Source organism: Dendropsophus ebraccatus, chromosome 4 (assembly GCF_027789765.1).
Source record: "Dendropsophus ebraccatus isolate aDenEbr1 chromosome 4, aDenEbr1.pat, whole genome shotgun sequence".
NCBI classification, from domain to species: Eukaryota; Metazoa; Chordata; class Amphibia; order Anura; family Hylidae; genus Dendropsophus; species Dendropsophus ebraccatus.
The window spans coordinates 165,941,238-165,964,710 of NC_091457.1; the positions used below are offsets into that span (position 1 = coordinate 165,941,238).

Sequence of the window (23,473 nt, forward strand, 5' to 3'; positions counted from 1 at the left end):
CGGATTAATGTGTTGAGGTTACAGGGCTCCATGCTCGGCTGTCTATGTGGGGGGGGGGGGATACCTTATTACATGTCATAGTGGGGGCTCCATGCTCGGCTGTCTATGTGGGGGGGGGGGATACCTTATTACATGTCATAGTGGGGGCTCCATGCTCGGCTGTCTATGTGGGGGGGGGGATACCTTATTACATGTCATATTGGGGGCTCCATGCTCGGCTGTCTATGGGGGGGGGAACCTTATTACATGTCATAGTGGGGTCTCCATGCTTGGCTGTCTATGGGGGGGGGGGGAACCTTATTACATGTCATAGTGGGGGCTCCATGCTCGGCTGTCTATGGGGGGGGGGGGGATACCTTATTACATGTCATAGTGGGGGCTCCATGCTCGGCTGTCTATGGGGGGGGAACCTTATTACATGTCATAGTGGGGGCTCCATGCTCGGCTGTCTCTATGGGAGATACCTTATTACATGTCATAGTGATGGCTCCATGCTCGGCTGTCTCTATGGGGGGGGGGGTTACCTTATTACATGTCATAGTGGGGGCTCCATGCTCGGCTGTCTCTATGGGGGGGGGGGGCCTTATTACATGTCATAGTGAGGGCTCCATGCTCTGCTGTCTATGGGGGGGAACCTTATTACATGTCATAGTGGGGGCTCCATGCTCGGCTGTCTCTATGGGAGATACCTTATTACATGTCATAGTGATGGCTCCATGCTCGGCTGTCTCTATGGGGGGGGTTTACCTTATTACATGTCATAGTGGGGGCTCCATGCTCGGCTGTCTCTATGGGGGGGGTTACCTTATTACATGTCATAGTGGGGGCTCCATGCTCTGCTGTCTATGGGGGGGGGTTACCTTATTACATGTCATAGTGGGGGCTCCATGCTCGGCTGTCTCTATGGGAGATACCTTATAACATGTCATAGTGATGGCTCCATGCTCGGCTGTCTTTATGGGGGGGTTACCTTATTACATGTCATAGTGGGGGCTCCATGCTCGGCTGTCTATGGGGGGGGGGGTTACCTTATTACATGTCATAGTGGGGGCTCCATGCTCGGCTGTCTCTATGGGAGATACCTTATAACGTGTCATAGTGATGGCTCCATGCTCGGCTGTCTTTATGGGGGGGTTACCTTATTACATGTCATAGTGGGGGCTCCATGCTCGGCTGTCTATGGGGGGGGGGGTTACCTTATTACATGTCATAGTGGGGGCTCCATGCTCGGCTGTCTCTATGGGGGGGCGGGGGTACCTTATTACATGTCATAGTGGGGGCTCCATGCTCTGCTGTCTATGGGGGGGCCTTATTACATGTCAGATTGAGGGCTCCATCTCTGAGGTTTCACATGGCAGCGGGTCACAATCTCCACAAGATATCCTCAGACTTTCCCCCAATTACTGTCAGAGTCCGGGGGTCTGTGTGTATGGGGATTTCATCCGTCTTCTCTCCCATGTCCCATGCGGGTTTACCCGCATCACATCGGCCTCATATGACCATTCCATAGTAGAGACCCCCTTACATTTCATACACAGGCACACTGACCGCACGTGCTGCCAATAGTGAGAGGGGAGTAGGCCCCTGCCTCTATCTCCCAGACTACACCTATCCTTCTTCCAGGTACTACCTCCTCCTCCTCATTACTCCTCTTTCCTTTTCCAGACTCTTCTGTCCAAACTCTTGACCTCCTCAAACCCTTCTATCCTTCTTTATTCTCCTCTGTCCTCTAGAATCCTCCTCCAGACTCCTCTGCTCCCCTCCTCCATACTTCTCTTCCTTCCTCCAGACTCCTCTGCTCCCCTCCTCCAGACTCCTCTGCTCCCCTCCTCCAGACTCCTCTGCTCCCCTCCTCCAGACTCCTCTTCCCTCCTCCATACTTCTCTTCCTTCCTCCAGACTCCTCTGCTCCCCTCCTCCAGACTTCTCTTCCCTCCTCCAGACTCCTATTCCCTCCTCCAGACTCCTCTGCTCCCCTCCTCCAGACTCCTCTGCTCCCCTCCTCCAGACTCCTCTGCTCCCCTCCTCCAGACTCCTCTGCTCCCCTCCTCCAGACTCCTCTGCTCCCCTCCTCCAGACTTCTCTTCCCTCCTCCAGACTCCTCTGCTCCCCTCCTCCATACTTCTCTTCCCTCCTCCAGACTCCTCTTCCCTCCTCCAGACTCCTCTGCTCCCCTCCTCCAGACTTCTCTTCCCTCCTCCAGACTCCTCTGCTCCCCTCCTCCATACTTCTCTTCCCTCCTCCAGACTCCTCTTCCCTCCTCCAGACTCCTCTTCCCTCCTCCAGACTCCTCTGCTCCCCTCCTCCAGACTTCTCTTCCCTCCTCCAGACTCCTCTTCCCTCCTCCAGACTCCTCTGCTCCCCTCCTCCATACTTCTCTTCCCTCCTCCAGACTCCTCTGCTCCCCTCCTCCAGACTTCTCTTCCCTCCTCCAGACTCCTCTGCTCCCCTCCTCCATACTTCTCTTCCCTCCTCCAGACTCCTCTTCCCTCCTCCAGACTCCTCTGCTCCCCTCCTCCAGACTTCTCTTCCCTCCTCCAGACTCCTCTTCCCTCCTCCAGACTCCTCTGCTCCCCTCCTCCATACTTCTCTTCCCTCCTCCATACTTCTCTTCCCTCCTCCGGACTCTTCTGCTCCTCTCTTCCATACTTCCCTCTTCCAGACTCTTCTGCTCCTCTCCTCCAGACTCCTCTTCCCTCCTCCATACTTTTCTTCCCTCTTCCAGACTCCTCTGCTTCTCTCCTCCAGACTCCCCTTCCCTCCTCCAGACGACTCTGCTCCCCTCCTCCATACTTCTCTTCCCTCCTCCAGACTCCTCTGCTCCCCTGCTCCCCTCCTCCAGACTCCTCTTCCCTCCTCCAGACTCTTCTGCTCCTCTCTTCCATACTTCTCTTCCCTCCTCCAGACTCTTCTGCTCCTCTCTTCCATACTTCTCTTCTCTCTCCCTACAAACTCTTTTTTCACCCTCTAAACTTATCGCTCCCTCCAGAGCCCCCTATCCGGCTCCAGGTTCCTCTGCCCTTCCCTCCAGTTTACCATAGACAGGGTAAGTCTATTACAAATCCTGAACACCCGTGACCCCCGAGGTGATCGGTTAAGGTGATGACCTCTATAGGTCGGTGATTACTCTGCCACAAACATCTTCTTACACTAAGAAACATTTGGCGCCTATTGTGGCATAAACCAGGAGGAAAGATTGATCGCAGGTGGTGACCTAGAATGGGTTGTCGACACCTGGATTGTCCTCATTGAGGGGAACGCAACCCCTAACAGCACTGACAGCGGTATGGGATGGCCGGGCCTCACACCGTGATTGTGTGTGTGTGTGTGTGTGTGTGTGTGTGTGTGTGTGTGTGTATGTATGTATGTATGTATGTATGTATGTATGTGTGTGTGTATATATATATATAATATAATATAATCTCAATTAAAGGGCTAGCGTCCCAAAAAATCTGTCATGTCCATCCTTGAGGTACGGGAAATTTCTACAGGAAATTATTTACATATTAGAAATAGCTGCAATGTTATATGATTAGGTGCGATACAAGAAAATTGTAGCATATTGATGGTGTCATATATATATATATATATATATATATATATATATATATATATATATATATATATATATCTCATAGAGTACAGTCCAGATCTGTGCAGAGGATATGGCTTTTGTTTCTTATTGTCTCAAAGCATCTAAAATAAAAACTGGACCAACCTGTCATTTGTAGGTTTACAGCTCCTATGCAGGCCTGTATGTTTCCATAGTAACAGACAACAAACCCTCCTGTGCAGTCAGATCCGTCAGCCATTCTCTCTTCCATCTGACCCCTGCTTTTTGCCATGCTGTCACACAGTTCTTATACAGGGTCAGACAGCTGTCTAATTCCAATGCTGATCAGCTGCCCACCAGTCGCTTGGCTCTCGGTGAGAGGAACCCTTAGACAACCTAGTAATCTCCAGTGAATAGTCACCTGACCGAACCTTCATGCCGCCATTCACTTCCATCATCTCCATCAGCACACGCTGCCCTCAGCCGACAAACCATTGCTGGGATAGTCATAGGCCCATCTGACGGCAGGGGCAGACTACACTGCAATGGGTTTTGTCTGTTACCATGGAAACATATGGATGCGGATACTAAAACCAATCAAGAACAATAAAATGTGGTAATAATTTCTCTGTACGTATGCTGAGGGACCGCCAGGGCTGTTTGGCCTTATTGACTGCAGTTAAGGCATATTGGGTACTTTGATTTTCTATTGCCGCTGCCTGTATACTGTTTGTACCCAACTAGCATATAGATATACAGGGAATTACAGTCACAATAGAATAACACAATGTTTTCACTAGTCCTTATATTACATTTCCTATTGAATTCACTCTGGGTTTGTAAGTCTGCACAAAAGCTGCAATACCCGTTACAGCCACTATCCGTATGCGGCGCTGTGCTAAACAACCAAGGAGACACAACACTTGTTGAAACGCTGTAGACGAGCCATACTAAGAATAGGTTATCAGCTTCAGAGCCCCAGAAAACCATCTAGAGACCCCCATTAGCATCATTAAAGGTGAAATAAAAGAAAGCAGCAAATAAAACATAAGTGGAAAAGTGATAAAAACACATTCTGCAGATAAAGGGGCATGAATCCGACCTGCTGATATGTCCCTATTGCACAGGAGACGCCGAGGAGGAAGCTGTGTCTCTTATAGTGTTTCTCTTATAGTATACAGTGTGTCTCTTATAGTATACAGTGTGTCTCTTATAGTATATAGTGTGTCTCTTATAGTATATAGTGTGTCTCTTATAGTATATAGCGTGTCTCTTATAGTGTTTCTCTTATAGTATATAGTGTGTCTCTTATAGTATATAGCGTGTTTCTTACAGCGCGTCTCTTACAGCGCGTCTCTTACAGCGCGTCTCTTATAGTATGTCTCTTATAGTGTGTGTCTCTTTATAGTGTGTGTCTTATAGTGTGTGTCTCTTATAGTGTTGGGTCTCTTATAGTGTTGGGTCTCTTATAGTGTTGGGTCTTATAGCGTGGCCCAGAGGATGAAGGTAAGAGACCTAGCTTCCTCCTCGGCGTCTCCTGTGCACTGATGACAGTCTCCTGCAGCTCTGGCCTCCCGGTCCCGGCCACTTCTGGGTCTGAGAAGGGACCTGGAACATGGCATGTCAGGCCCGCCCAGCCAGTCAGCGACTAAGCCGAGCCCCCGCTGACTGGCTGAGCCAGCCTGAAACGTCACATCCCATGTCTTCTCTCAGACCCAGGAGCGTCCCGGGACCGGAGCTGCGGGATATCAGCACCAGCAATGGAGCGGGGGAGGTGCGAGCATGTTACTTCTTTCATCCTCCCCGGCCAAAAATCACCTCAGCCCAGAGTTCTCCTTTTAAAGGGGTTATCCAGCGCTACAAAAACATGGCCGCTTTCCCCCTAATGTTGTCTCCAGATTGGGTGGGGTTTAGAAACTCCGTTCCATTGAAGTAAATGGAGCTTAATTGCAAACCGCACCTGCACTGGAGACAACAGTAGGGGAAAAGTGGCCATGTTTTTTGTAGCGCTGGATAACCCCTTTAAGTGAACGACTCAGATTCCCTGCTGACAAGAGTGAAGAGCAGCGCCGCACTCTGCCCCTCACCTGTATCTCAGGAGTGAGACCCAATCGGATCAGTTTTAAAACGTTACGGTCATTGGACATGTCAAAAGTGACTGAAAAGAAGCTGCAACATTTTTTTTGGGAGGAATGTAGTTTTAATATCTGGTAATTTATAGGTTTTCCTGCCCTCTGATTGGCCTGTACCATGCCGCCTGTACTGATATATATGAATGCTGCCCTCTGATTGGCCTGTACCATGCCGCCAGTACTGATATACGGTATATGAATGCTGCCCTCTGATTGGCCTGTACCATGCCTGTACTGATATATATGAATGCTGCCCTCTGATTGGCCTGTACCATGCCGCCTCTACTGATATATATGAATGCTGCCCTCTGATTGGCCAGTACTGATATATATGAATGCTGCCCTCTGATTGGCCTGTACCATGCCGCCAGTACTGATATATATGAATGCTGCCCACTGATTGGCCTGTACCATGCCTGTACTGATATATATGAATGCTGCCCTCTGATTGGCCTGTACCATGCCGCCAGTACTGATATATATGAATGCTGCCCTCTGATTGGCCTGTACCATGCCGCCTCTACTGATATATATGAATGCTGCCCTCTGATTGGCCAGTACTGATATATATGAATGCTGCCCGTTTGCTCACCTGTCGGTGACGGCCGTCGCTCCTCACTGTCTGTCGCTTCGGGCCGGGGCAGAGATCGTTACAAATCACAGATGGTGCATTTTAAGTTTTCTCTTTCTGGCGAAGAGTCTGCCAATCTCTGTGTATCCTGGAGGTGTAACTGTGAGAATGTGAGCGGAGCCGCCGCCGAGAGCAGATGTGCAAGTAACGGCCGCTCTCCTCACTACAAAGCAGTCTAACTTCCTACAGTGATCCTGCATCTGCCATATGGCGCACTCCTCTCTGCTGTGCAGGATCAGCCGCTCTGGATCTGACACTGTGATTTCCATGTAGGAGACTCAGGCTTCACCTGCCGTGACTTTCTCTATGTGGTTTTACTAAATTATTAACCAGATATCTGACGACCGGTGACGGCAAGATTAATGCGAGCAGATTTCTATTAGGTATAATGTGATTTACATGTTTTATATTCCGGACCTCATCACTTACCCTCAGAGCCGGACTGGGGCTGAAAAGCAGCCCGGGCACAAAACCCCCAGCAGCCCCCATATATATCGTTGCCCCCCCCCCCCACACACACACACACACCCATTTTGCCAACTATTTCCAACAGAAGAATTTTTAGCTCTACTTAGTCACATTACTTTCTTACATGTGTGAAGCCCAGAATTATCACAGAAGAAAAATAAGTGTACACTACCAATATAATTAATAATACCGCCATACACTGACCATATAGTCACCAGATACAAGGTGTACACAAATGCAGCAGACTATTACACCCTCAAGACTACAGAATAGAATACAGCAGTGATATCAGCTACCAGGTGTACACAGATGTTGCAGAGTATTACACCCTGCAGACTATAGAAGAGTATACAGCAGTTATCAAACGCAGTCACAGGTAGAATACAGAACAGTTACAGAGGCTCTGTCCGCCCTCCTGTCATTGTGCTGTTCCCCTATCAGACTCCCAAATATATATATATATATCCCCACTGTGCCCATATATAGTGTGTGTAAATATATATATATATATATATATATCTATATCCCCACTGTGCCCCCATATAGTATATATATATATCCCCACTGTGCCCCCATATAGTATATATATCCCCACTGTGCCCCCATATAGTGTATATATATATCCCCACTGTGCCCCCATATAGTGTATATATATCCCCACTGTGCCCCCATATAGTATATATATATATATCCCCACTGTGCCCCCATATAGTATATATATATATATCCCCACTGTGCCCCCATATAGTATATATATATCCCCACTGTGCCCCCATATAGTGTATATATATATATCCCCACTGTGCCCCCATATAGTATATATATATATCCCCACTGTGCCCCCATATAGTGTATATATATCCCCACTGTGCCCCCATATAGTATATATATATCCCCACTGTGCCCCCATATAGTATATATATATATATATATCCCCACTGTGCCCCCATATAGTATATATATATATCCCCACTGTGCCCCCATATAGTGTATATATATCCCCACTGTGCCCCCATATAGTATATATATCCTCACTGTGCCCCCATATAGTATATATATATATCCCCACTGTGCCCCCATATAGTGTATATATATCCCCACTGTGCCCCCATATAGTGTATATATATATATATATATCCCCACTGTGCCCCCATATAGTATATATATATATATATCCCCACTGTGCCCCCATATAGTATATATATATCCCCACTGTGCCCCCATATAGTGTATATATATATCCCCACTGTGCCCCCATATAGTATATATATATATCCCGACTGTGCCCCCATATAGTGTATATATATCCCCACTGTGCCCCCATATAGTATATATATCCCCACTGTGCCCCCATATAGTATATATATCCTCACTGTGCCCCCATATAGTATATATATATTCCCACTGTGCCCCCATATAGTGTATATATATCCCCACTGTGCCCCCATATAGTATATATATCCTCACTGTGCCCCCATATAGTATATATATATATATCCCCACTGTGCCCCCATATAGTGTATATATATCCCCACTGTGCCCCCATATAGTATATATATATCCCCACTGTGCCCCCATATAGTGTGTATATATATATCCCCACTGTGCCCCCATATAGTATATATATATCCCCACTGTGCCCCCATATAGTATATATATATATCCCCACTGTGCCCCCATATAGTGTATATATATCCCCACTGTGCCCCCATATAGTGTATATATATCCCCACTGTGCCCCCATATAGTATATATATATCCTCACTGTGCCCCCATATAGTATATATATATCCTCACTGTGCCCCCATATAGTATATATATATATCCCCACTGTGCCCCCATATGGTATGTATATATATCCCCACTGTGCCCCAATATAGTATATATATATATATATATATCCCCACTGTGCCCCCATATAGTATATATATATATCCCCACTGTGCCCCCATATAGTATATATATATCCCCACTGTGCCCCCATATAGTATATATATATCCCCACTGTGCCCCCATATAGTATATATATATATATCCCCACTGTGCCCCCATATAGTGTATATATATCCCCACTGTGCCCCCATATAGTATATATATCCCCACTGTGCCCCCATATAGTATATATATATCCTCACTGTGCCCCCATATAGTATATATATATCCTCACTGTGCCCCCATATAGTATATATATATCCTCACTGTGCCCCCATATAGTGTATATATATCCCCACTGTGCCCCCATATAGTATATATATATCCCCACTGTGCTCCCATATAGTGTATATATCCCCACTGTGCCCCCATGTTCGTATGCCCCCTCTATGCCCCATATGGTTTTTAAATATCCCCTCTGTGCCCATATATAGCTTTTTCCATGCCCCCTCTTTGCCTCAAATACTTTTCTATGTCCTCTGTGTCCCCTTGTTGTGCTGTGCCTCCTCTGTGCCCCGTATTTTGCCACCACCCACAGTGCCCCACCAGCAGTGACCCATCCATAGTGCCATACCCGCGAAAAAAAAAAAACATCATCTTACCTGTCACCCGTTCCTGCCGCTCCTGCGGCAGCGCGCGTCTTCTCGCTCATCTTCCGGCGCAGGCAGCATAGTACAGGAGACTCTGCCTGGGCCGGACGTCGCAGCCCCTATCAGACGTCAGCGTGTGCGTGTGTCTTTTAAGACGCACACGCTGACGTCACACGCTGACGTCTGATAGAGGCTGCGACGTCCGGCCCAGGCAGAGTCTCCTGTACTATGCTGCCTGCGCCGGAAGATGAGCGAGAGGACGCGCGCTGCCGGGGGAGGAGCGGCAGGAACGGGTGACAGGTGAGATGTTGTTGTTTGTTTTTTTCCCCCTCCCGGCCCACCACGCAGTCTTCAGCCCGGCAGCGGCCCTCTGCTACTGATTAACCCCTAGACGACCCAGGGCGTATAGTTACGCCATGGAAGTCTGTCCCCAGACGACCTAGGGCGTAACTGTACGCCCTGGGTGTTTCTCCCGCTATGAAGCGTGCTCCGGAGCGGAGCGCGCTTCATAGGAGGTGGGGGCCGGCTGCAGTGAGCAACCGGGACCTCACCGGTAATGACACGCTGCAGCGATTGTGCTGCCGCGTGTCATTAACCCCTTAAACGCGCGACCGCGGCGTTTAAGTGTAAGTGACAGGGGGAGTCCCGATCGGTAAAACGGGGGTCCCGATCGGTAAAACGGACTGCAGGAGGTCTCTCACCTGCCTCCGTGCGGTCCGATCGGCGATCTGCTACACTAAGCCTGCACAGGCAGGCTCAATGAGCAGATCGCCGATAACACTGATCAATGCTGTGCCTATGGCATAGCATTCATCAGTGTAGAAATCAGACTAATCTATGTACAAGTCCCCCAAAGGGACTTCAAATGTGTAATAAAAAAAAAAGTTAACACTAACACACAACCCCAAAACCCCTCCCGCAATAAAAGTTGAAATCACCCCCCTTTCCCATTATATAAATAAAACATATAAAAATAAACATATAATATACCGTAGCGTGCGTAATTGTCCGATCTATTAAAATATAACAAGCGTCATTGCGAACGGTAAACGGCGTACACGAAAAGAGGGAAAAAAGTGCGCAGATTACCGATTTTATGTTACATTATATATATATAAAAAAATTAATAAAAAGTGATCAAAACGTCCGATCTTCACAAATATGGTATTAATAAAAACTAGAGATCATGTTGGAAAAAATGACGCCCCATACAGCCCCGTAGGTGAAAAAATAAAAACGTTATAAGCGTCACAATAGGCCCATTTTATTAATAATTAATTGCCAAAAAAAAGGATTTCATTAAAAAAATATATAACATTAGAGAACCTGTGTAACCTGCATATGGTTGTGTTCGGACTGACCTATAGAATAATTGTATCATGTCGCTGTTACCATATAGTGCATTACGTAGACACAGGAACCCCCCAAACGTTACCATATTGCATCCTTTTTTGCGATTTCACCTATTTATATCTTCATAAATAATATATTTGGGATTCCGTCATACATGTTATGGTAAAATGAAAGACGCCATTACACAGTACAACTATTCCTGTAACAAATAAGCCCTTACATGGCTTGTAGATAGAAAACTGAGAGTGCTAGAGCTGTTAGAAGGGGAGGAGGGAAAAACGGAAACACTAAGATCAAAATTTGCGCGGTCCACTGGGTCATTTTGGGCCTGGTCCTCAAAGGGTTAAGCAGCACAGCGGCAGAGGGCCGCGGCGGGGCTGTTTATTTATAATGTCTTTTTTTTTTTTCTTTGCAGTCTGGGCGGCCCCCGGACTGGTAATCCGGCCAGCCCAGCGGGCATTTGCCCGGTTTGCCAGATTACCAGTCCGGGCCTGCTTACCCTGCGGGAGACGGCGATCAGTTTGTCATATTGCATACGTTAAAGGGGTGCTCCAGCGGAAAAAAATACTGTCAAATCAACAGGTGTCAGAAAGTTATATAGATCTGTAAACTCTCCAGTCTTCCAGTACTAATCAGCTGCTGTATGTCCTGCAGGAAGTGGTGTATTCTCTCCAGTCTGACACAATGCTCTCTGCTGCCACCTCTGTCCATGTCAGGAACTGTCCAGAGCAGCAGCAAAACCCCATAGAAAACCTCTCCTGCTCTGGACAGTTCCTGACATGGACAGAGGTGGCAGCAGAGTGCATTGTGTCAGACTGGAGAGAATACACCACTTCCTGCAGGACATACAGCAGCTGATAAGTACTGGAAGACTGGAGATTTTTATATAAAGATAAATTACAAATCTGTATAATTTTTCTAAATCCAGTTGCTTTGAGAAAGAAACATTTTAGCTGGAGTTCCCCTTTATAGAAGGTTGTATGAGCTGACCAAAAAGGAATGGGGCTGAGCTGCAATACTGAACACGACCCGTAGGTTAGAATGCCGTTGTTTATGTCTTTTAGGGCTCTGTTCACACACGACGGTATTTTTCCATTTTTCTGTTCCGTCATAGGAATGATGGCAGTGCCCCACCCATCCATTGGTTATAATAGGGTCCAGTATTCCTTCTTTCCCTTAGCATTTTTTACAGATGTGATGGAATTTGCCATCAAAGCTAAACAGATAACAAACGTAAGGTCCAAGTGACATGATTTATCCCGTGGGGCTGTATCCCGACTCCTGAGATGTGATCAGGAAAATGAATGCTACGACCTCTGGCATAAAAGATGGACGCCTCTCACCTTGAGGATGACTACAGAGCAAATACAGGACTATCAGATGTAATGATAGTATAGTAGAAAACAGGCCCCGAACCATCAGTTGTATCAATCGGAAGGATTCTCTAATTCCTTAATGATAGAAATACCTAGAGTGTGGCAGAAGATGGTGGTTGTTCCCAGTCAGCTGTGTGTAAAATAGAGAGAGAAGGACACTTGAGAAACTGGCTCTAATTAATAAGGTGCACAGAGGTCAGAAGAAACAGAAGTTCCTGGGGGAAAAACTGCATGGTGTGAACATGAAGCAGAAGAAGAGCATGGGCTAAAACTGGGGGTTAGACTAGGTCCCTTTGGTTCAGGCTCTGAGGGTGTGAGCTGGTCAGTTGGTGTACTAAGAAGGCAGCATGGTGATGATATGGTCACGGACACGGGATCCATAACATTGTAGCCAATGTAGGTTGTTTATCCATTTTGGAAATTACCTAAATGTTGTATTCACCTAGGATGGGATTTACGGCCATTGGAGAAAAGACTATGGGAGTAGATGTTGGCCAGGGTGGCTGCTTTTACAACATATCCAATCCCTTTGGTAATTACTTGGGAGTATCCGGAGTCCTGGGGATGTACGTGTAAATAGTTTTCTTACAATGTCTTACTCCAAGGAATAGATGGTGGTATGAACAATGGGAGTGGTAGAAGAAGAGGAGTCAACAGATGAGACCTCGGACGTGCAGGTGCTCTCTGTACCATCCACTGCAGGTAGCTCCAGGAGATGGTTTGTACCTTGATGCCCATGTCATCACCCCGACCAGGACGTAAGGGGTGACGTAATGTGGTGAAAAGTGTTGTGTTCCTCACGTTGTCTTTCCTATTGGTGGTGGTAACAACGGATTTCTCTAGCACGGTCCCTGTAGGTTTAGATTAGACTAAGATATGTCCTCCTTCTTTGTACAGTAGGTGATGTAGCTCGGTCTGGTACAGCCATCACAGTAATAAGGACATATAGTTTATGTAGCGACCACACAAGACCATGGCAGTGGAGAATGGCTTCTCGTCAGTACATAAATATCATCCCTCTTACCAACTCATAGTGATGGGGAGAACCTAAAGCTTCTCATATCTGAAGATAGAAAGTCTGGAAATAAGAGACTTTGCAGAACAACAAATGGAGGGAATGAGAGTCCATGTCTGGGATCGATCTGTAAGAATTCGCTGAATGAAATGGGATTTATATAGAGAAAAGACGAAGGAAAACCAGAACTATCACCTAAACTGATGAGAATAAGGATACGAGGGCTACAGAGAAGAATCCTGGAGGTAAGTGGTATCGCTGATCACGAGGTGATGGGAACTTCCATTCACTCTGGTGAAACATATAAAGATGGCGCCTGAGGAGTCACCTTCCCCCTCACATATTAGGTAGCAAGTCAGGTGAAGGGCCGGAGCGGATGAGGGGCACAGACATTGAGGGGGCTTCTCTCCTTCCTGCATAGACGATAGGTTGGATGACCATGGCGCCATTGTCGGGAATGATGAAACGTCTTACTGCGGAATGTCAAAGCTTTTCTTCAGGAAAGGCCTCTCACCTCCAGGGCTGTCCAGCAGTGAGAGGCCGCCATGTTGTGGGTCATTTTCGGTCCCAGGTGCCCTCCGTTCTGATGGATTTATTACCCTCTTTGATGGGACGCTCCTCTATGTTTGACTTCTTCTTTGTGACGTATCGAAATGTATTTATATTATGTAAAAAGAGCACAGAGCTGGTCCTTTCCCGGGAGCGCGGCGGCCGTCTCCTGTTATCAGCCATACATATACGTAATAAATATTTTATTGCCGTCCTTTGTTTATCCTGCCTCTTGTTGCCCCGTGTACCAACTGCTCGATTGCTTCACCGTATTCAATCATGCAAATACCTTTATTTATTGCACTCCGGATTTGCATCTCAGACTAAAGAGACTGGAGGAGCCGGAGGATCGCACCGGGATACTAATGAAATTCACAGATAAAGTAACAGGTTATAACATTTACATATTACCCAACGGCCCCGGCATTGTGGCCTTCGGGACCTATAGTTGTTGTTTTTTTGTTGTTTTTTTTTACCACATGCCGGACATGCCTTGATGAGGGCATAAAACCAGTACTGGCAATTTGGGGGGCCATCCTCTACAGCTACCTCATTCGTCCTCCAGACCCCCCTGTCCTCTACAGATACCTCATTCCTCCTCCAGACCCCCCTGTCCTCTACAGCTACCTCATTCCTCCTCCAGACCCCCCTGTCCTCTACAGCTACCTCATTCGTCCTCCAGACCCCCCTGTCCTCTACAGATACCTCATTCCTCCTCCAGACCCCCCTGTCCTCTACAGATACCTCATTCCTCCTCCAGACCCCCCTCTCCTCTACAGATACCTCATTCCTCCTCCAGACCCCCCTCTCCTCTACAGATACCTCATTCCTCCTCCAGACCCCCCTCTCCTCTACAGATACCTCATTCCTCCTCCAGACCTCCCTGTCCTCTACAGATACCTCATTCCTCCTCCAGACCCCCCTCTCCTCTACAGATACCTCATTCCTCCTCCAGACCTCCCTGTCCTCTACAGATAACTCATTCCTCCTCCAGACCCCCCTGTCCTCTACAGATACCTCATTCCTCCTCCAGACCCCCCTGTCCTTTACAGATACCTCATTCCTCCTCCAGACCCCCCTGTCTTCTACAGATACCTCATTCCTCCTCCAGACCCCCCTGTCCTCTACAGATACCTCATTCCTCCTCCAGACCCCCCTGTCTTCTACAGATACCTCATTCCTCCTCCAGACCCCCCTCTCCTCTACAGATACCTCATTCCTCCTCCAGACCCCCCTGTCCTTTACAGATACCTCATTCCTCCTCCAGACCCCCCTCTCCTCTACAGATACCTCATTCCTCCTCCAGACCCCCCTGTCTTCTACAGATACCTCATTCCTCCTCCAGACCCCCCTGTCCTCTACAGATACCTCATTCCTCCTCCAGACCCCCCTGTCCTCTACAGATACCTCATTCCTCCTCCAGACCCCCCTGTCCTCTACAGATACCTCATTCCTCCTCCAGACCCCCCTCTCCTCTACAGATACCTCATTCCTCCTCCAGACCCCCCTCTCCTCTACAGATACCTCATTCCTCCTCCAGACCCCCCTCTCCTCTACAGATACCTCATTCCTCCTCCAGACCCCCCTGTCTTCTACAGATACCTCATTCCTCCTCCAGACCCCCCTCTCCCCTACAGATACCTCATTCCTCCTCCAGACCCCCCTCTCCTCTACAGATACCTCATTCCTCCTCCAGACCCCCCTGTCCTCTACAGATACCTCATTCCTCCTCCAGACCCCCCTGTCCTCTTAATTATTCCTCCTCCAGACTCTGTTGCCCCCCAACTTCTCTGCCCTCTTCAGAAAGCCCTGTCCCCTCCAGATTCTTCTTTCCCCCAGATCTCCTTGAGAACGGAAGGATCCATGTGATCCCACCTCCCATCTTCTGGGACCCTATTACACAGGACGGTTATCGTTTGAATTATCGTTATATTGTTTGAATTTAAACAATAATCGTTTAGTTTAAATGTAGCAACGATCAAATGACCAACGAGAAATCGTTCATCGCTTGTTTGGTGCTGTGAATCCCGTTGTAATTCTGTCACTAATCGTTCAGTGTAATTCCACATGGTTCCGTCATTTGCTGGGATCAGATGGAGTAACCGATCGGAGTAATGAGTATCGTTCTGTGTAATATGGAGAACGATTTCAGGTAATAACAAACGATCTTGTTTGTGATCATTTATCGTTAATCATTTAAAAGTCCCCGATCAGATCATTTCCTCGTCCTGCAGAAATCGAGGGGATCGGAGGCCGCTCCTGTAATGTATCGGGGCCCCTATAGCTGTAGTCTGCTGACTGGGAATATGTGTGTATCTTCTGTATGTTGCTATATATGCCCAGTAACCATCATGGCCTGTGTGATACAGCACGCTCACGCTGGGGGGTTACATTATATGGAGATTTCCAGTAAGGCCGTTCTCTTAGAATTCGTGTGTCCGTTTATTGAGAAATCAGTGTAACAGAATTCTCATTGTTGACTTGTTGCAGCCATCAGATGCCGGGTGCGTTGGGGGGGGTCACAATCTATGATGGCCGCGTACATGTGCCCCGCTCCTCTCCTCTGATATCCTTGTCTCCTGGAGTACAGACCTGACCACACGGAGATCTCGCTCCACCAGGACTTCCTCTCAGCCCCTCCCGATCCCTTCAATATTCTCAGAACACAGTCCTCCTCCTCCTCCAGCCGGACGCCGGGGCCGTTCGTTTTGTCAGGAGGGGAACTTATATCTTCTTGTGTGTACGACACATTATTTTTATTGCATTGAGCACGGATTGTTGCTGTGATTTTATAATATCCCGCCAAGACGCCATTGTTTATATCCCGCAAATAAGACATTGCTTATATCCTGCCAAGACCCCATTGTTTATTATATCCCATAAAGATGCCATTGTTTGTATCCCGCAAAGACGCCATTGTTTATTATATCCCGCAAAGACGCCATTGTTGTTGGGTCTGTAACCCCTTGCGCTCAGTGCTGGGGGTTATGTAACGTGAATCGCAGCCGTTCCGGCCTGATACGCACCGCACCACTTATCCTCTGAATATTTTACACTGCAATGTTACATCTTTAATCAGATCCGGACACGGCGTTCTGCCTTCTATGTATGTTCCTTTTTATACGGCTGACAATTTCCCCGAACACCTATATGATCCCCAGATACAGCAGTATAGCATCCTAGTGATGGAGCTTTCACCTGTTAGTATAAAGCCGGCCGTACATCTCAGGTGGCAATCCTTTCCCATCCCCCACATATATGCATGCACAGCCCGGCTGGGTGTCCGTGTATTCAGAAACCACTGTCAGAGTCCTCTGTGTCTTAGGAGGTAAATGTATCAGGTGGTTGGGATCCATAGTGATCGACCCTTCTGTCGGCCGACATCATGTCAGTGGAGAGGTGGATGATCATCTGGATCAGGGACATCAAACTCCGGCCCTCCAGCTGTTGCAAAACTACAATTCGCGGCATGATGGGAATTGCTGGAGGGATGGAGTTTGACACCTGTGACCTGGATACTGAAGGATTTCTCATTTAGAGCCTCCTAAAATCAGTTTTTTTTTTTTTTGTTTTTTTTTTTACGAAGGGGGTCAAAAAGCATCTTAAAATCGTATTTTGTTTTTCTCACCATGATGCTTGCTTTTGGGGTGGTGGTGTTGCTTTTTTTTCTGCTGCCTTTTTGAATATTTGTAGCTGAGTTTTGGGCTGCAGCAAAACTTGTTCAGGCACTCTCTCTGCTCTCGCTGTTCCAAGCTCTGCCCATAGGGCGCGCACTCTGTCTCCTAAAGAGCCAAATCATTTCCCAACCTACAGTCAAGCCCCCTGTGTATGAGGCAGCCCCATTACCCATGTGAGGAGTGAGCAGTAAGGTTCCATGGCGGACATTTACTATGGAGTCTGAAACATGCAATTCTTCTACAAAGTATTAGTCTGTTTTTTTACCCGACTAAATATGACTCAACAGACTTCTCATAAATTTGCAAATAGAATAATCACAAAAAAATGTGAAAACAAATCCCCCTGGCTCTGACCAGACGTAGGCCCGCACCAGAACTGACCAGACGTAGGCCCGCACCACTACTGACCAGACGGAGGCTCGCACCAGAACTGACCAGACGGAGGCTCGCACCAGAACTGACCAGACGGAGGCTCGCACCAGAACTGACCAGACGTAGGCCCGCACCACTACTGACCAGACGTAGGCCCGCACCACTACTGACCAGACGTAGGCCCGCACCACTACTGACCAGACGTAGGCCCGCACCACTACTGACCAGACGTAGGCCCGCACCACTACTGACCAGACGTAGGCCCGCACCACTACTGACCAGACGTAGGCCCGCACCACTACTGACCAGACGTAGGCCCGCACCACTACTGACCAGACGTAGGCCCGCACCACTACTGACCAGACGTAGGCTCGCACCAGAACTGACCAGACGTAGGCTCGCACCAGAACTGACCAGACGTAGGCTCGCACCAGAACTGACCAGACGTAGGCTCGCACCACTACTGACCAGACGTAGGCTCGCACCACTACTGACCAGACGCAGGCCCGCACCAGAACTGACCAGACGTAGGCTCGCACCAGAACTGACCAGACGCAGGCCCGCACCACTACTGACCAGACGTAGGCTCGCACAAGAACTGACCTGACGTAGGCCCGCGCCGGTGCTGACCAGACGTAGGCCCGCGCCGGTGCTGACCAGACGTAGGCTCGCACAAGAACTGACCTGACGTAGGCCCGCACCAGTACTGACCAGACGTAGGCTCGCACCACTACTGACCAGATGTACGCTCGCACCACTACTGACCAGATGTACGCTCGCACCACTACTGACCAGACGTAGGCTCGCACCAGAACTGACCAGACGTAGGCCCGCACCACTACTGACCAGACGTAGGCCCGCACCACTACTGACCAGACGTAGGCTCGCACCACTACTGACCAGACGTAGGCTCGCACAAGAACTGACCAGACGTAGGCTCGCACCAGTACTGACCAGACGTAGGCTCGCACCACTACTGACCAGATGTAGGCTCGCACCAGAACTGACCAGACGTAGGCCCGCACCACTACTGACCAGACGTAGGCTCGCACAAGAACTGACCTGACGTAGGCCCGCGCCCGTGCTGACAAGACTAATATTCACCTGTTGAATACTGGTTGATAAATAGAGCTTAGACCAAAAATGGGGGGAAAAAATCCAATTATTTACCTAAACGTATTTACCTGACGTACTGCACAGGACTTGCCCCGGCGGCTGACGTACTGCACAGGACTTGCCGCGGCGGCTGGCGTACTGCACAGGACTTGCCGCGGCGCCTGACGTACTGCACAGGACTTGCTGTACCGCTCACTATGTGATAAATTGCCGAGTTCTGATTCCTTCTCGGTGGTTATTGATCCATCGCTTCCCCGGAGTTCTGTCCATCCATATTTCATGTGCCCGACGGCTGCGGCTGAACTTGATGAAATAATCATACGAGGAGAATCACGTTAGCTGCAATCTTGTCCTGGAAGTGAATGTGAGGGCGGCTTTGCTTCGCTTCACTGCTGCGATAGATTTAAAGGATTTACCAGATTTCTTTTCCTTCTAAACAAGGAATTTCTGCAAAACCTTTGACGGTGGGGTTTACAGTCTGTGCGCGGGGTGGGGGGGTGGGGTGGGTGTTACGGTCTGTGCGTGGGCGGGGGTTACGGTCTGTGCTGCAGCAGAAAATGTAAGGAGAGATCGTCCATAATCCCAATGACAATCCTGCACAATCTGGTACCTGACGCATATAAGTTTTCCTGCAGATGATGTGATAGATCTTCTTTTTTATTTGTTCGGTACAATCGGCACAATCGACACAATCCGTAGCAGTGAGATGGCTGCATGTATGTCTGTATGTGATACCGCCGGTATAGAGGCAGATGTTCCGTCAACCCCAGGTCCAGGGGCAGTGGAGAACTTTATTATAGATATTATTTAATGGTCTCTCCACAGATTTATCTGACAGATTTTTGAGAAGGTCGGAATAGCGCTATACTAAGCATCTTCATTGTTTGAAATTTTTTTATATTTTTATGTAAAAGTAGTAAACTAAAACCAAATCGACAAAAATGAGGAGGTAAAGTTACAATCTCCCTAACACCTCAGCGTTACCTTAACTTACATGGTGTAAATATATAAACCTGCGACATTGCATTATATTTCCCAGTTTCATCCCACAAATAATTTTTTTTCAGTTTCACTATATATATTACGGTAAAAGGCTCCATTATAAAATACAGCTGGTCCCACAATATAACAAACCCTCTGTAGGTGGCAACATAAAATGGTGACCGCTTTTAAAAGAGGGGGGGGGGGGGGGGGAACACAAAAGTGAAAGTAAAAGTCGGTCCTTAAAGGGTTAAACAGGCTTCTTACACATTCCCTCTAAGGTATCTTTCTTTTTCTTTCAGCCTGTTACCCACAATGCCTCTTCACAAGGACTCGGAGCAGAACCCGCTCTACACACAGTTTGTCTCCAAGCTCTTAGAGGAATTGCACTTTCAGAAGGAAGATCTGGAATGTCTGAAGAGGGACTTTGCCAGCCATACCTTGTCCCTGTCTTCCTGAAGAAGGATTTCTCGTACAATCATTGTAAACTATTATTAAATAACAACAAAGAAAACCATTGTCCCTCTCTGGTGTCTGTGTACCGATTCTGACCCGGCGCCTTCCCCTAGTGCTGCAAAGAACGGACACTGCAGGGATACAAGAGGCTGACTTGTCGTCAATCAGCATTTTTGTAATTTTTTTTTATTTCCACGGTTCATAAAATTTTTCTCTTTTTTTAATGTTTTTTTTAGCAGTAAATCTTCAGCAGCTGCAGGAAGGCGGGTGAGGTTCTGCTGAGGGGTCCGGGGCCTGAGCTGCTGCACATCTGCACAAAGCCGCAGTCGCAGTTACACATCAGTCAGACCCCTGTACAGTGCTCCCCCCCCTCCCGCCGGTACAGTGCTCCCCCCCACACACACACACGTGCTCATGGGAAGCCTTGCCGCCGCTCTCCTCACTTTCTCACACTTTTTTTCCTTTTGTAACTTCTAAGAAAACTTTCTACAATCAGAAGCCGTAATTGTGAGAATAAATTGGGGCGTGCCAAGATTTATTCAGCTTTCTCTTGTGTTCTATGTGGTTGAGACCTAAAGGGAAGGGTGAGATGTGTAAGAGGCTTGTGTGTGTGTGTGGTTACCGAGCGGTTGGCTGCATGTGCCAAATCTACGGGAGGGTCTCGAGGTGTCGGCTACACTGACGTAGTGTTTGATCCCTGCAGCTGCTGTAAAATGCCGAAAATACAAACGCTAAGTAAGAGTGCGGCACAGCGGGGGGGGCGGATAGCGCAGGACTCCTCTAATAATACAACGACCAGTCGTCTTTATCCAATTGTCTGTGGATTTAGTTGCCAGTTTAGTTTTTTTCTTATAAACTCTCATTTTCTAAAAAATGTTATTTCTATTCACCTCAATAGTCATTTAACCTCTAGACGACCCAGGGCGTATAGTTACGCCATGGAAGTCTGTCCCCAGACGACCTAGGGCGTAACTGTACGCCCTGGGTGTTTCTCCCGCTATGAAGCGTGCTCCGGAGCGGAGCGCGCTCCATAGCAGGTGGGGGCCGGCTGCAATCAGCAGCCGGGACCTCACCGGTAATGACACGCTGCAGCGATCGTGCTGCCGCGTGTCATTAACTCCTTAAACGCCGCGACCGTGGCGTTTAAGTGTAAGTGACAGGGGGGTCCCCTGTCACTTACCGATCGGGACCCCCGCAGTGTGACTGCGGGGGTCCCGATCGGTAAAACGGACTGCCGGAGGTCTCTCACCTGCCTCCGTGCGGTCCGATCGGTGATCTGCTACACTAAGCCTGCACAGGCAGGCTCAATGAGCAGATCGCCGATAACACTGATCAATGCTATGCCTATGGCATAGCAATCATCAGTGTAGAAATCTAAGTATTGTATGTACAAGTCCCCCAAAGGGACTTCAAATGTGTAAAAAAAAAAAAAGTTAAAAACACCAACACACAACCCAAAACCCCTCCCCCAATAAAAGTTGAAATCACCCCCCTTTCCCATTATATAAATAAAACATATAAAAATAAATAAACAAATAAACATATAATATACCGTAGCGTGCGTAATTGTCCGATCTATTAAAATACAAAAAAGCGCCATTGCGAACGGTAAACGGCGTACACGAAAAAAAGAGGGGAAAAAGTGCGCGGATTACCGATTTTATGTTACATTATATATAAAAAAAAATTAATAAAAAGTGATCAAAACGTCCGATCTTCACAAATATGGTATTAATAAAAACTAGAGATCATGGCGGAAAAAATGACACCCCATACAGCCCCGTAGGTGAAAAAATAAAACCGTTATAAGTGTCACAATAGGCCCATTTTATTTATAATTAATTGCCAAAAAAAAGGATTTCATTTAAAAAAAATTTATAACATTAGAGAATCTGCGTAACCTGCGTATGGTTGTGTTCGGACTGACCTATAGAGTAATGGTATCATGTCGCTGTTACCATATAGTGCATTACGTAGGCACAGGAACCCCCCAAACGTTACCATATTGCATTCTTATTTACGATTTCACCTATTTATATCTTCATAAATAATATATTTGGGATTCCGTCATACATGTTATGGTAAAATGAATGACGCCATTACAAAGTACAACTATTCCTGTAACAAATAAGCCCTTACATGGCCTGTAGATAGAAAACTGAAAGTGCTGGAGCTCTTAGAAGGGGAGGAGGGAAAAACGGAAACACTAAGATCAAAATTTGCGCGGTCCACTGGGTCATTTTGGGCCTGGTCCTCAAAGGGTTAAACATTGATCAGTTTTATTTAGGAAGCGCTACGGTATGTGACGCAGCGTTTAGTCGTAAGGATACGAGATTGTTCTGCAGGAACATCGGCCCATATGGACAGGATTGCTTCTTCTAGCTCAGAGGTAGGGAACCCTGGCTCTCCAGCTGTTGCAAAACTATAACTCCCATCATCCCATCTGCCCATGCATGATGGGAGTTGTAGTTCTGCAACAGCTGGAGAGCCAAGGTTCCTCTTGCAGCTGCGCTTTAGACAGAGGTTCTGACATCCTCTGGACTGCAATTTAGAAACCTAAAGGAAGATTATTGGCAGAGAAAGACGACTGGGTCCATCTAGTCTGCCCTTTCTTCACCTTGAGCCCAGTGCATCCGGATCTTCTGGAGATAGACTGGTCAAGCAGCTGCATGTAAGCCTAAGGCCGGGACGCACAAACGATCGCTGTATCATTTGTGTGCCCATTTAAATATATTGCTTTCGTCTGCCCATCTGCTGTATATGCAGGCGGATAAGTAACTAGTAGCGATATATTTTAGTGCCGCACAGAAGATGTGATCGGACAAGGATTGGGGGTTCGATCGCTGTAACTTTTACACAAACCGATTATCAGCGGTGAGGAGCGCTGCTCTCCGCCCGTATGGAAGGTCAGCATGCACAGTGCCAAGCAGCAGCTGATGTGGTGTAAAGCATGTCGTCACTAGACTCTGCAGCAGTGAAAAATTCTCTTGAATGATGGAGTAATCTGGGTTTGGCAGATGCCCGGAGAACACGACCCACTGTAATGGCTGCTGAGAACGTGGCTGTCCGTCAGGGTTTGGGCCATGATTTTCTGAGAAGTGTAATGTTAATGCTGAAGCTTATGAAAACATTTACACAATTGTCACTTCCACCACTGTGATAAGAGATTAGGGTGGAGGCCCTTTCCTGTTCCAGCTGACTGCTCCCCAGTATAGGCAGCTTCAACCTCACTAGGGTTCTCTATGAAGAGCCTGACCCTCTCACATGAGTGGG

General features: G+C 47.7%; 1 protein-coding gene across 2 annotated transcripts in view; it reads left to right on the top strand.

Annotated features, from left to right (window-relative positions):
- RPAP2 (RNA polymerase II associated protein 2) overlaps nucleotides 1-20,738 on the top strand; it is a 56,407-nt gene extending 35,669 nt beyond the window's left edge. For both annotated transcript variants that reach the window (XM_069969079.1, XM_069969080.1), the window contains exon 12: nucleotides 20,047-20,738. In XM_069969079.1, coding sequence (XP_069825180.1) covers nucleotides 20,047-20,203 — 157 coding nt within the window. In that variant the 3' untranslated portion in view covers nucleotides 20,204-20,738. The remainder of the gene's footprint in view (nucleotides 1-20,046) is intronic.
- Nucleotides 20,739-23,473: the final 2,735 nt, after the last annotated feature.